Source organism: Bactrocera latifrons, unplaced genomic scaffold (assembly GCF_001853355.1).
Source record: "Bactrocera latifrons isolate USDA-ARS-PBARC rearing strain unplaced genomic scaffold, ASM185335v1 scaffold_99, whole genome shotgun sequence".
NCBI classification, from domain to species: domain Eukaryota; kingdom Metazoa; phylum Arthropoda; class Insecta; order Diptera; family Tephritidae; genus Bactrocera; species Bactrocera latifrons.
Genome location: NW_017537700.1, coordinates 123,323 through 139,042, shown reverse-complemented (window position 1 = coordinate 139,042; position 15,720 = coordinate 123,323). Strand labels below are relative to the sequence as shown.

Genomic DNA, 15,720 nt, shown 5'->3' with positions numbered 1-15,720 from the left:
ATACAGACACATACATACATACATGCCTAGCATATGTGTGTACTTACAAAGGTAATAAACAATATTTACTTCTTGCAATTTGAGTCAGGATCCAGAGGTAAAAGCAYAGTGCTGGTTACGCCCCACCGTCCTAAGTGCTAAGGAATGGGTATGAAGCACGTGAAGCAACAACAAAGCTGAAAACCAGCAGTGGACTTCCTGTCGCGCGCACAGGAATCAACGTTAAATATTTTCATTTATCCTCAATGATCATAAAACTTATAATGTCCCACCATAACGTGCYAGCAATGACAAAAACAAAGCAACCAAAAAACCATACACAACTCACTGACGATCGTCATTGTTGTTGCTGTTATTATTGTGGCTGTTGCAATGTTAAGTTTTCGTCGTTCTACCGTCGGTAGTCCAAACACAACAACAATGCGAGACAATAAAGAGCATAAGTTAGTCAGCAAACTGCAGCGATAAACGACGTTCAGCTACCTGTCTTACACATGTACACCTGCCCGTATGGTGGTGCTGGTGTGCAGAATTTATGAGTTACTCATTTTGCATTGCAGCCGCAGACGTGCAATAACAACACCGCTATTAGTTAGTTAACCATCGCAGTCGTAATAGAATGGCAGTCGTTTATTGGCTGGCAGCACCCCTTACTCCCCGCCTTTTTCCCCACCGAAGTGGATGCAGACTGCAGCAAAGTATCGATGCATCAGCTAGATGGCTGGCTGACGAGTGACTGTTCACTGCGCTGGCTTGGTTCAAGTGTCGACGGCGCTGAAGACCAGTAGCCGTGRACGTGGCAGTAGCAATTGTATTTTATACCTTAATTTTCTTTCAGACCATTAAGCTAATTTTAAATACTCGAATACTCATATATTATCGGCTGTAGCCAGAGTCATTATCGCGCAGAAGAAGACGACGAAGTTGGAGTCGAAACGGTAGAAGAGTAGAGGCTATAATAATGATAATAATGTGTTAAGTTTAAACAAGGAGATGGAGACAGAGCTGCAGCGCTGCCAAGTTGGACCATAACTAATGGTTGTACTTACTTGTGTACCAGTTGAAACTAGAAGCTTTGCAGACTGTCTTGCTGTTGATATACGTGGATATCTGTCAGCGTTATCGAAAATAGTGCGCATACTCGTTGGCATCTCCTCGCATAGAGACACACAATAATCTGGCATTTTTAGAGTTATGGAACTTTGAGCTAACGCCTCTATTGACTGGTGACTGGTGACTGGTGACTGGTGTGAGCGGTGTCTGGCGCCGTACTAAAGTAACGGCGGGGTTCATATTGACGTACAAGTGATAGCGCGGCTTTGCTATAAATATATGTCGTTGGCGCACATAAACTAAGTTTTTCATTGGATAATAATCACTGGATTCCTAACTCAAAGACCTTTGGTTACAAGCTTTGAAGGTCGGAGTCCATATACCATATAAGATCATATAAGATCCATATAAGATCATCCACTATGTAAACACATTGAGGGAGCTATACTCTCAAGAAATGCTGCAATGAACTAAGAAGATTTTACAGAAGGTTGCATTAAGAAATTAAATGTTAAGATCGACATGAGTAACATGTAGCACCTGTGACACGCTCACAACACCTAGTGCGTTCTGGATATTATAGTCCATTAAACCCTTACTTATCCCAAAATGACTCCAACATAAAAAAAAAGTTACCTATGTGTATGCAAAACGTTTCTGAATATGCTCCGACTCCGCCGAAAGGGCTTCTTTCCTGCGCCTATCGTTACATGTCCTTGAAGKCAATTAAACTACCATTCTGCCAAACAATTCACAACAAAAAAACAAATCCCTGCTCTCTGAGATCTAGTGATGTCTTMCCCCTCACTCTGTGGTTTTTGAGTTACTGAGTATTTGCCTAGGGGTAAGATAAGAAGCATGTACTTTATTGCTTGGAAGAACTTACGATTTTTTACTTACGAGTTCTTAAATAAGTTAAAAAGGTCTTTATTTAGAGTCTTCAAATTTTTGATAAGGTGAAATACCTAGGGAGTCTTTCCTTAATAGAAMATTTTCTCAGAGGGCAAAAACTGAGGAGAGAGAAAGGCACGCTAGAGTTGCTATAAGGAGAAGGTGGGGACTCTCACCAAGAATGGTGTTTTGGCTCTACGAAACCGTAGTCAACCTATGACTGAAGAAAGTTGGATTTATAAAGGTGTTGGAATGAGGACGCGCCGAAATTCATTTCTCCTTCAAATGCACTCTGGAATTCTTCAATCACTGAGGCATATGTGGATAGGAAGGAGGCGTTAGAGAAGGAGCACAGTAAACTTTTTCGCGGATGGGTGAAAGCCATGAGGGAAGTTTGAAGGGGATGTTTGCTCTAAAAAGCTCTCCATTAATTTTAGCTTTTGCCGTCCGAACCGCTGCAGTGCTTTTCAGGCAATTGTCAACGTCCAGCCTATTTCAGGTAGGTGAGCATTTACTCTGAAAGCAGAGAGCTAGTACTAGCGTTTAGTTAGCTAACTGTGCACCCAAAGCTAATGATGGGGTTCTTGTCCTCACTAGATATAACATCAAACTACTTCACCGGTTTGGGAGCTATATTGGCGTCTTGCTTTCTAGCACTGCACCAAGAATCTTGCGTGCGCTAAGCAGGTGCTGGTCGAAGATCCGTTCCTGAGTGACTGCAAGATACTATTGGCCTATTGGACGTCATTGTTCAGCCTTTGCAAGACTAGRAGATACAGCCGAAACTGTCATTGRCCGCCTCAACAAATTTGTGATAGGCTGAAAGCGCTTTGTCGATTCGTAGGGATCCTATGATCTAATATAGATCTAAGCTATCCCAATTATATTACTGTTAGGGTCGACCCTTAACGTATCCTAACCTAGTCTGAGTTTATATTTATGCACTAACTAGATCTATTGCACTCTATCAGATCTAGATATTACCGCCCGGCTACCTACTTCGATGAGTTTTAACGAAAAATAAGCTTATATTCTTGTTTCTCAACCTTACTCTCATATTTCTACCTTTTTATAAACACATAACTGTGAAAACACACAATGACATACGAGTAATTTTAGACCCTGCGATTTAATTTCGCCTTATGTCATTAATAATAGTTTGCCATTACTCACGTATTGTCGGAAATGCACCAAGTCACTAATCTCGGAACATTCCTCACACACACATACCAACATACAGCCGAGCACAGGCATAACATTGATAAATATTACTCCACCCTCTCGGTGCTGCCACTCGCCTAATCAAATATAATTTCATATGAAATTTGCATTCGCACATCTGACTAATACCGACTGAATGAATTGTGGCATGTTAACACCCACTTCCCGTAAGGCCGAACAAGCAATTCCAGTAGCCCGTCCGATAGCTATAAATGCAGAGCAATTAGCCAAAACATTGATGAGACAACGTTGCAGCAACGCAACATCTTGGTGAACTGGTTTTCAAGAGGGAGTGGCGGCGTGGTGCTAGTGTCCAGCACTCAGACAATTCTACTTGATTGTGGCAAGACTATTTTTGTACCCAGTGTTTCTGATGCTCTGCAATATTATAACTGTTACATATGAAATAATGGTGAATCTTTCAATAGTTCAAATAAAATTGTTAAGTCGGCTCGTTTGTCTATATTTTTGTCAGATATTTAGAAATTGAAAAAAAAAACGAAGTTAATTTTGCGTTAACTGCAACTGACGGTGCTGAGCGCTCTAACCTGAGTTCTACAACGAATGCGAAAAAGGATTTAATAGGATGTAGGAGTAAGGGTCCTTTTCTGGAAGAACAAGAAATTCAATCATCTTCATTTTTCATCGATCCGCTTTGGGGATATGTATCAATAGATATAAAAGATGATGCAGCATTTGTAATAGAGTAAAGAAAATAATCTTATTTCATAATGGCAATGGCAAGAGACCCTCAGGACCACTCGTTTGCTTCTTACTCACACAGTCTCGAAACGATTGCCAGACGGCTGTTGGCCTCTTGGCAGGTCAAAGTCTACTGGYATCACATGTGAACCGTGACCAGAGAACCACTATCTAGCACTCGACTCGAATATCTATGAACTTCGGAGTTAAAAAGACTGGATGAAGCTTCAAACGTAGACCTCAATTCGCYCTTAAAGTTCGCAAAAAAACGTTGACGTCCTATGTGACGCATTTTTCACTTCAAATTAAAYTGAACCTCCTTCTTCTTTACTGGCACCCCTTACGCCTTTGTAGCTGAGTTATCCTTTTCATTGGGGACGTTTTTCACCTGGCGGATCCCAAACCCTTCACACAACCCTGGTGAGAGATGGTTTGTTAGCTCACTTTAGCTCGCCTTTAAACGAATTCTTGTCGCTATTTGACGCCAATTGGAGATGCCGAGTGTAGCCAGATCYTTTTCCATCTGGTTTTTCCAACGGAATGKATATTTTCTCCTTCCTCTGCTTCCTCTGGAGGATACTGCGACGGAGTGTTTTTGTTTTTTTCATTAGCACAACATGATCTCTCAGAGAGCGTATTCGCTCTCTCTTGATTCGCTGAATTATGTCAATGTCGGCGTAAATCTCGTATAGCTCATTATACCATCGACTACGGTATTCGCCGTTGCCAGTATGCRAAGGGCCATAAATCYTCGCAGAACGCTTCGAAAATTYACAATGCCCACTCATCAGATGTCGTCATCGAACAGGCCTCTGCACCATATGGTTGGTTGATCTTTATTCGAGAGAGGACTTTAATAAAGGTAAATGCATCTACAAAGAACACCAGATAGTTCTTCTGAATAGTTTAGAGAGTAAAATTGTTCTAACCGCACCTTCCCTAAAGAGAATAGTTAATAAGTGTTCTAGAATCAATAATACTGAGAGAAACCAGATGGAAAGGGATCTTGCAAAAACGCAAGTACCAGCGATCACCCTGGCATCCGTATCACAAAATACCAAGATCACTTCAATCAGTATTGAAATTAAGAAAACAATAACAAATTTCATGAGCACGGTTAGTGAGGACATGGCCTATATACATATATGTCGCACTGACTGCTGCAGTGGTTTGAAGATCTAAAATTGACAGACTGTTCGGAACCTTTTCCGGAAGAAGTGAAATTTGTGATTCGAACCATCCGTGAAGAATGTTCTCCGTAGCTCTGAGCGAACAGAATAATCAATGATTACCAAAAACAGAGMCGAAGTTTTCTGAAAATAGCAGAGCATTCAAACCAACAACCCTCTGAGCACTCAGCTTGCTAAGGTCAAATTTTATGAAAACAGATTTGGTGATTTATTTCTGAAATTTCCAAATGTTAGAATTTTATTTTTAGTTCTTCTGAAAAAATGTGTGTATATTTTTTGAATAACTGTTGGAACCGAAACCAATTGAGTGCTTCTACGAAGCACCGGGTATAAAAAATTACTTCTTAAGACTCACTGTTGTTGCTGTTGCCCGTGTTGCACATGTTTGAGGAAGAGTGCCGTAAAATATTTAATTGCACTTTTTTATTAGCAACAATTACGAAAAATACCAACTACTGGAATTTTTTTCGCCGCCGAGGAGCGCTTTCCACAGCCACAAGCATTCGGTTATAGAAGCAATATTTCGCTGTTTTTACGGCAACTAAATCATAATTGTCACTGTTGTTATTGTTGGCGAGCTATTGTACGGCAGCCGGGAGGCCAGAAGGGGATTTGGCTTTTAGGATAAATGGATGTGTGTGTGTGTGTGTTTGCATGTGTTTCAGCTTGGCTGGACGATAGTCACGCCTCGTCCACGGCAGCAGGCGTTCGTTGGCGACGCAAACGAGTTTACACAGCCGGCCGGCAGTACCATTTATCCAGACCGAGCGTATAATTAAATATGTTTGTGGATATCTATGGATATGTTTGTTTGCATTGTATGTATGTAAATATATATGAATTGTATGTATGTATTGTATGTTTAGGTGTAAATGGCTGTGCTTTATTTTGCTTATTGTCATTGCCGCAAATAGCGACAAATATTTGTTGTAATCGTGTGACAGTTGATGATGTTGTATGTATATTTGTTTTTGTTTTTGTACCCGTTTACAAAAATTGCAGGCAGTAGTTGGCGAGCAGAATGCCATGTCATGCGCTCATATACATGAGATTATGTCTGGGTATGTACATATGTAGGCATGTATGTATGTGTGTACGTAAGCTCAGTAATTCAAGAAAATCAATAATACAGAGTCCTGCTATACTAAACCAGTTACCTGTTGAGTTTATGAGAATCACACATACACACACATATCCATATGCAGCCACTCACCGATCCTAGGTCACCAATTAAACCAAACCCTCACAGCTTATTATCAACTACACACAGGCATACATACACACACTCATAGTTAACTGTCCATCACATGACAACGCTACGCTTCACATCATTGTCACAATCGTCACAAACAGAACAGCGTCTTCCCACCGCCGTTTACTCCACCAGCAGACTCCGCACATCGCTCAGTTTCACACTCAATCAATGGCTGGCAAGTTGCATACGCGCTCGCCTGTCTGTCAAGCGCAGACTGAAATGTGTTGCAYCGTATACAAACCCATACACTTCATTAAATATGTGCATATATACACACTCTKACATACAYACATGTATGCTTGGCGATTGTTTTTGCCCACTCGTGGGGGTTTTAATTTGTGTAATTAATTTTTAATAGTTGGTCTCGTGTTACTATGCTTCTCGTTGTTATTGTTTTTGTAATAAATTGTTGTTGTTGTCGGATGTGGGTTGCCACCGCATGCAGCAGTCAACAGCTTGCGCCTCTATTGGCATTTGATTAATTGTTGGGAAATTCAACGCGGCGATTAGTGAATTTGCATGCGACAAGATTTCCCCCAGCTGATAGTTAGAGCTCACTAAGTTTGGTTTGGGTATTTGTATTTTTTTATACCCTGAACACCTAGAATATATATGCATGTATGTATTTAAAGATAAGCATGACGTGGCCAATCGATTTAAAGGATGATCCATTTCGAGTTTTCTTATTTTTTTAAAGAAGCAGCACAGAAACTTCAAAGAATATTTTTTGGCATTTAGTTTTTCAAGATTTTCTCTTTCAAATGTTGGCCGCGGCTACGTTTCAGATGGTCTATCCGTTGAGTCCAATTTTCGATTACCCGTTCGAGCAATCCGATTAGTAACTGATGATTGACACGCGAGGTCTTTTGCTTCAAGGCCTGAATCGAAACGGGATAGTACCCATACAGGATAAAGTCTAACCGTGTGATTTAACACGATCTTGGTGACCATTCGACGGGCTCAAAACGTGAAATTATGTGCTTACTGGAGTATCCTCCCAGTAAATTCATTGATAAATGCGATTTGTTGGAAGTGGCCACATCTTGTTGAAATCAAATGTGGCCGAGATCACAAGCTGCAATTTAAGGCATCGAATAGTCGATTATCATGACGCGATTACGGTCTCCATTGAAGGTTACGTTCTCMCCGACATCATTTTTGAAGAAATATGGACCGATGGTTTAAAAAGAAATTCTGCTTGTTTACATACCCGTTGAGTCTGAAATGGGCCTCATCGCTGAACAGAATTCAAGAGCCCACAGAGAGAAGCGATGTAGCTTGAGAAGGTCGAGCGATTTTAGTTCTTGCACAAGCTGTATTTTGTATGTTTTCAGTTTAAGACTTCGACGTAAAATGCGCCAAGTGATTCCATATCTYAGTCCGAGTTGYTGCGAACGGCATCGAATCGACTCKCYACGGTCTTCGKGTACATTCTCAGCTACGGCTGCTATATTTTCTTTACYGCATGCTGGACGTGGTCTATTCGATCGAATTTTAACAATGCTAGATTTCGAAATGGGCGATGGTGTTGCGAATAGCACGCTCAGTAGTTGTTATATGACCATCGGACCGCTATAGCATATAGCTGACATTTGCATTGAACGATCGGAATCAAGTTTCTGTATGGAAAACTATGGAATTTGTCGTGAATTATTATCCAAGGCAACCTCCGAAAAAATTGAACAGATCGGATCACTATAGCCTACAGCTGCCATACAAGCTGAGCAATCCAAAGGAAGATATTTTTTATTTGTACAGGGTATTATAGTTTCGGTGCAACCGAAGTTAATGATTTTGTTGATTTTTTTTTAATACAAACCACATTTTTTGTAAATAACTGCAAACAGTTTGTGCAGTTAGGCGTTTTGTGTCTGTCTCAAGCTTGCAATTGTTTCGAACACTACACCCACTTTCGGTTTCAAAGTGAAGTGGCGTGCTTGTGTTCTCAGAAATGGCGTAGGCGCGTAATTACTAGCGTGAGACCCCTTAATCAAGTCGACAGTTAATACCTAAAATTACGGATGTAACCCAGTTTCATAGCACACAATTAAAATCAATCAAAACTGAMAAAAGTCACGAAGAATTAACATGAAATGAAGATCAACAACATGATCTAGAAAATGGTACGAGGGAAAAATTAAAATCGCCAATATTTTGCGGAACTTAATAAAAGTATCGATAATCATAATTTCCCCTTTAAGGTTAAGACTATTTACTACTGGCGGCTGTTTCGACTTTCCATCGCGGCTTGAAAGCAAGAGGAGGCTCGTACAAGAGTTGACCTACCTAGGTGCAAAAGTCATGTGCAAAACGGTAGCTCGGTGCACAAAAATTCCTTTTGRCACTTGATAGAAGAGATTGTAGGAACATGATGGGAATAATAACTGATCACAGCCTGGTGGCGACACACGCTCACACAATGGCGTTGACAGATCGAGAATACTGAAGGAAATGTCTAGAGCAGGACACCAGAGAATCAAGGCAGCATCTCTTGTACACTTGCCACGCATTGGCAAGACTACGCTGTTAGCACATGGGGTCCCCAYKGTATGATACACTKKAGAGGTATAGATAGTGAGGCCGMAGATTGTGTTAAAATTCGCGTCAMRCACAGGCATCCTAAAGGATAACTACTGCTCTTGGACCTAGCAACTGAATTCTGTTAGATAAATACCTAACCTAACATAACCCAACAAGAGTCGAGCCTTCTTCATTATACCAAGAGTAAATACATTCACATTCAATAATCTCATAACGCCGACTCATCAGTTGTTGTCATCGTCCAAGCCTCTGCACCAGATAGTAGGACGAGGATGATGASTGACTCGAGAGAGGACTTTACTTCTCCGTTGCTTACTCAGTCCGAAGTAGCATGTTTTGACAAAAATTTTTTTGCGTGCCAAGTCGCTATTTGTTTGATACAGGAGATATTTCGTCTTGCCTTCGTTCACTACCAGATCCAATTGCTTAGCTTCCTTAACCAGTCTGGGTACTTCAAAAATTWAAAAAAAAAAATTATAAGGTCGCTATAATCGATATTTCGACCTCGATGGTACGCACCAATGAAAATTGTAATCAAACTATCATATCTAATATCACAATTCATCGTGGTGATCTTCAAAGACGATCTGTATAGATTTTACTCGACGGAAGTCAGCTCGAAAGCCAAGTAGACGAGCCTTGTAGAAAACCGAACTCTTCTACTCATGCCTAACTCCAACTCTTTTTCCTTTTCTGTAGGCCTCAGGCCCTGATAAGCATACGTATAGATCAAATGCGACTTTAACTACGTGCCTCAAAAGCAACAACGCACATCAACCCGCAGAAAAAAAWAAATAAATRCGATCGTCATTTACTCGTCTGCTAACCCGAAAGCCATTTATATGAAAATTCCTTTGTTGGCTTATCACTTTGGCTATCAGTAACGGATAAATGCAGCAAATGGGAATCCATCATAAATTACCCTAACTTACCTAACATTAAGCATACAAAGTTTGCTTGGTTCAAACTGAAATGCAAAACACAAAAAACACCAAAAAAAAAAAAAAAAAAAACACCGCGAAAAGAAAGCGAACAATTTGACCAAAGTAATTTTCGTTTTAACTCGCTGTGGGCAAAACCGAGACCCTTCACGGCGTGCCCACATACAACAGAAAGCGCAAATATACTTATAAATGAGACGGGACGCGACACGACGCAACAACAACAACGGCAACAATAAGCGTTTTCGAGCGCTGTCTACTACGTGCAGCTGCAACAACACACAAGCAACAATAAAAATTAATAAATTGTTTTTCACGCGGACGCGCACTCATGAGCTTACGCCTGGCCGACGGACGGTCTGTTTATGTGCTCCTGTCCGTCCAMGCGGCCGTGCGTCCGTCCGTCTGAGGCTGTCTGGCAAGGTTGCGCAGCCACGGCGATGCACGTGTGTATGTATGTATGTTGTGGTTTCTATGTGCCTTCGTATTTATGGCTCTTTTGTGAAGGTAACCAARTTGCGGCTGGCAGCGTCGCGTCGTGCGCTCATTTGCGAAATRTTGCACCTTAATGCGAACAACACATTTTCCCGTCAAAATAATGTCTGGCCCAAAGGTGATTGAGTTCGTTACATTGTTGGGCAACGCTACAAATGCCTTCATAGATGTATGTATGTATGTATGTGTGCTGTGTGACTGGGCGCGCGCGCGTGTGTGTGTGCAATGGTTATTACCACATTGTTGCCGTTGTTGCAACGCGTAAACAACTGCARTGACATGACCAAGCTGTGCAGGCGCTCGAACGGCTGACGGCTCCAGACGACCGGTTGGCTGTACACGCTGCAGACACATTCATTGCCGTACGTTTGTCTGGCTGTCAGTCGGTCGGTCTCTCTATCTATTTGTCTGCCGGTACAACCATACGCCCGTACTGTACGTCGCGGTCATAGCCGCTTAATGTCAGGCCAAAACATGGTCGTAGTCGGAGTCGCCGTCGCCGTCGCAGCAGTGCGCGCTTCGCGTCACAGTCGTAATCGCGGTAATCGCTGTTGCAGTCTCATCTGCAACGCCCATTTTCAATGTTTTGCATTTCTTGGCCGCATGTCCACACGGCTACCGTGTTGCGCATGCGCACGCGCACACCACCTTCGCGCCGTTATCTCTCGGCCTTTGTGGCGTAAAAGGTTCGCTGCATGCATAATATATGACCGTTGCATTGCGATGATACAAACGCTCTCTCTTTAACTCGCGGCGAATTCTTCGCCGCACACTTTCATACATACATACATATGCGTGTGTGTGTATATGTGCTGTCGCACACCGCACACCCGTCACAGGACGCAAATGCGCCAGACAGTGAAAAACAACCGCGTCGACACTTTTACATTTTAYGTCTGCTTTGTGTTGCGTGTATTGGCCTGTGGCCAGTCAGCGAACTTTACCATTCGACAGGTAATTTTTTACACCAGCGTGTCTGGAGGAACGCATGCGCGTGAGTGCGCTCGCGCCATGTGGCCATTATCGTTCGCAAAGTTGTTGTCGTCGTCGTCGTCGTGGTTGTAGGCAGCCGTCGCACATACTCACAGTCACACTCCTGCGCTGCTGCGTGAAGTTTTGAAATGTGCCAGACGCATAAACAACAAACAAGGCAAATGAAGGAGTTGCAAAAAGAAATATGTAAGTACATACATTTCATATATGTACATATATGTACTACGGGAACCTTACAACAATGTTGCAAACAATTGAAAAAACTGTCATATTTTGGATGTCCGTTAAGCAGGTTATYTTTCATGTTTATTCCTCTGTAGCTAAAAGTTAACCTTTCTTCAGTGMTTTTCAACTCTTCAGGCTTGCTTCATCTTTTTCAGAGTTTCAACTCGCTTTTTTTTGGTGCTTTTATAAGTATCTTTATCATTTAGACAGTCGGCAGTTTGACCTTACTTGTCTTGAGGAAAGTTCTTTTAGGACAAAAACACAATCATTAAAACACGAAAAAACAGCAACCTCGAATTGTACGGAAGCTACAATGCAACCTTCACAAACGCAAAAAATTCCCAACAGGTGCTTGATTTTTATCGATCAGTTTGTCTGCCAGATATTTACTATAGTTATATACCTGAACAATTTCTTCGGAGAAGTATTTTTGTCCGTTGCCTTGGAYAATAATCCATGGGAATTTTCTTGAAGATATCGCGTCAAATTAAAAAGTTTTCCATACAAKCACTTGATTCGAATCGTTCAATATGTATGGCAGCCATATGCTATAGTAGACCGATCTAAACAATTTCGTCGGGAACTTCACTATTCTTTTAAGCAATAATCTTTCCTAAGTTTGGTGAAAATATCTCGCCAAATGAAAAAAGTTTCCTATACAAAGACATTGATTCCACTCGTTCAGCTTCTCTTACTGCTATATGCTATAGTGGTCCGATATCGGCGGTACCAACAAAAGAGCAGCTTCTTTCAGAAAAAAGCGCGTGTGCAAAATTTCAGATCGATATCCTAAGAACTGAGTGACCATTTAGGTCATACACTCTTTCGACATGCTTTTGGGTCGTGCAAAAAACTGGAGACTATTTTGAATAAAATAAATTAATTTTGCCGAAAAACCCATTTGCTCTATTTTTTTACTCTCCTGGTTACTTTGGAACGCACCTTGTAGTATACTCTTTTCAGAGTAAATATAATTACACTTGATGTGATATTTCTGGAGGAAGTCGGCTGAATACATTTACTTCATGAAATATTATTATTTCGTTGCTAAAATAGATCGCATCTTCTCCCTTTCCACTTCGTAGTAATTTTGGCAACACTCAACTACTACCCACATAGTTAAGTTTCAAAAGTGATCTCAAGTCCACTGAAGTTGCATAGCAATTGTMTCGTTCTGATGTATAACCCCTTTAATCCAGATAATATTAGTTTGTCAAAAAAGTCTTGCGGTATTTTTATTGAATTTTCAATTGTTCATAAAATTTTTTTTGATGACTCATGTCCAGCTCGTGACCGATGCTACGGCTGCTACTATGCCGGTCTCTTTCAACCAATTCAGCGATTTTATCGCAATTTTCGACGACAGGCCTTCCGGAGCGTGGCGGATCTTCGACCACCTCTACACCAGAACGAAAACGTTGAAACCATCGTTGTGCGGTGGAAATGGAAACTGTATCGGGTCCATAAACTGCAACAGTCGGCTGGCAAGGTTGTGACATCCGCATTTTGGGATGGAATAATTTTTATTGACCTTATTAGACAATTCGAGGGACGAAGTCACCGACAAACGGCCGCATTTGAAGAAAATGTAAGTGGAGTTTCATCAAGAGAATGCACAGTTTCACATGTCGTTGAAAACGATGACAAGAATTCATGAATTGAGCTCCATATTCAGATTTGACTTACAGCAACTATTTTCAGTACTCATATCTCAAAAGAATGCTCATTAGGAATAAATCTTCGTCGAATGAAGAGGTGATCGCCGAAACAGAGATCAATTTTGAAACAAAGGACAATTCGTACTACAAAAAAAGTATGAAATTTTCTATAATCAGTGTATCATCCTTGACGAAACTATGTTGATTAAAAAAAAAACCGAATTTTACCGAAATATGTGTTTTACTATAGTAAGACGCGGACTTTTCAATTTATCTGTTTTTAGTTAATTATGACACATTCTAAAGGGCGGATATCGGTGGTCCTACGAAACGGATATGGGACTTTCCATCTTACTTGTAAATTTACAAATATAATATATTATAATACATTTTCTTGTATTTTTTGCAAATTTTTATGCAGATGATCGTCCCACTTGCAGCGAAATCAACTGCGGCCGCAAGCACACCTGCCTGGTGGATTTGCTGACGCTGGAGCCGCGCTGTGTCTCCTGCAGCTACAAATGCGCGCGCAAGCGTCGACCAACGGTAGGTGCCACGCCAATCAATTACACACATACACACACTTACAATATAATATATATGTATATTTTAATTTCATTTTATTTACTAAAAYTATTCAATAACTTATCTCGACTCTTGCAGTCGCTGCGCTTTGAGGAGGGCAAAATATGCGGCATCAACAATCGCACGTACAACTCGTGGTGTGAATTGCGGCGCGACTCCTGCAACACCGGATTTCTCATCGACGTCAAAGCACCTGGCGAATGTCATTAAAGATGAATAACGGTAAAATGACGTTTAACAAAAATAAAAAGGAAAAAATACAAATACATAAAGCGTAGAACGGCTATCTATTTGTAGTTGTTAAGAAAAAGGCTTTTAGCAAAAATCAGTAGTACTAAATTTACCCACCCACATACACACATTCATACTCGCACAGACACACAAACACATACATACATTCACATATAGTATGTATATGAGAATTAAACAACATTAGTTGGTCTTCCAAGCAGCGCATATCTCCAAAAAGCTCATCCTGCGGCACTCACACATACATGCGCACACACACCCATACATTAACAGTTGTCGGTGTGTCTGCATGTGTTTGCTCTGGCCGCTAAACTCCTTTTTGTGCCGTAACCCCGTCGAATTGCTCGTTTTTCACCTTAGTCCTTAGATACTTCCAAAGATAATGTATGTTTAAATGTCACACGTACACATACAAACATCGATATTGACAGTTTTAAATTTATTTATAATAGTGTGTAGTAGAATGAAGGCTTAGTTTATGACGTGCATATATAACTAATGACGCTGTAATTACATAAGTTAGCCAATTTAGAGATTTACAACGACTTATAAATGCTTAACGCCCACACACAAACACACACACACACACATACACATATACACATACCCACCCAAACACACATACATACACATATATGTATGTATATATCATGTATAAAAATAATGTGACATTGTATTTATTTTGAAAATTCTTTATTTATTCTTCCAAATCAATTTCATTCTCTTCAAAGTAATCCCCTCCCGATGCAATGCACTTATGCCAACGGTTTTTCCAATCTTCGAAACACTGGTTGTAGTCACTTTCCGGGATGGCCTTCAGTTCCGTCTTCGCTGCAGCTTAAATCTCCTCTATCGTATAAAAACGGTATCCCCGGAGCGGTCTTTTGAGCTTCGGTGAACAGCCAGAAGTCRCACGGCGCCAGATCAGTTGAATACGGTGGTTGCGGAACGATATGTGTTGAGTTTTTGGCGAAATGATCACGAATTACGAGGGCCTTTTTTCGAAAAAACTCAATGTTTTCGGTACYAGTCGAGATTTGACGCGCCTGAGGCACAAAAAATCCTTCAAAATGGTATTGGCTGAGCCTTTCGATATGCCAACTTCATCAGCAAGGCCTCTAATTGCTCATCGATGGGTTTTCAACACCAAATCTTTGATTTGTTGAAGGTGAGCCTCGTCGGTTGAGATTGATGGTCGCCCTAGACGCTCTTCGTCTTCGACACGTTCACGSCCGGCTTGGAACTCACTATACCACTTGTAAACATTTTTTTTAGACATAACCTCACCACCAAAGGCTTTCTGCACCATCTTCAACGTATCCGCAGCAGAAAATTGATTCCGTAAACAAAATTKAATGCAAATTCTTTGCWCAACAAATTTCKACATCACAAAAAACGAAAAACTCACTTTTAGCAGCTCACAAAACGACACGTATCTCAAACCCTAATGAATATTWTSACATGAAATTTGACATAAAYGTGACTGACAGTACTACCAACCTAAAAAATTCATAATTCTCCAAATCCTTCGACGCGCGCAGTTTAAATTGTAATGTCACCTTATTTTTTGGGCACATACATACATATATCTTGGTATAAAAGTATATAGCAGCCACGTATATACTTACTCAAACACACTTGACCATAAATCTAACAGTTACAACAGCAAAAACATATCTTAAGAGGCTTTTAAAATAAACACAAACCCACACACACACACA

At 40.8% G+C, this 15,720-nt stretch overlaps 1 protein-coding gene across 1 annotated transcript in view; it reads left to right on the top strand.

Moving 5' to 3' along the window:
- Nucleotides 1-14,610, top strand: part of LOC108977999 — a 64,678-nt gene extending 50,068 nt beyond the window's left edge. Inside the window, exons 7-8 of the mRNA XM_018948030.1 lie at nt 13,587-13,711; nt 13,829-14,610. Coding sequence (XP_018803575.1) covers nt 13,587-13,711; nt 13,829-13,960 — 257 coding nt within the window. The 3' untranslated portion in view covers nt 13,961-14,610. The remainder of the gene's footprint in view (nt 1-13,586; nt 13,712-13,828) is intronic.
- Nucleotides 14,611-15,720: the final 1,110 nt, after the last annotated feature.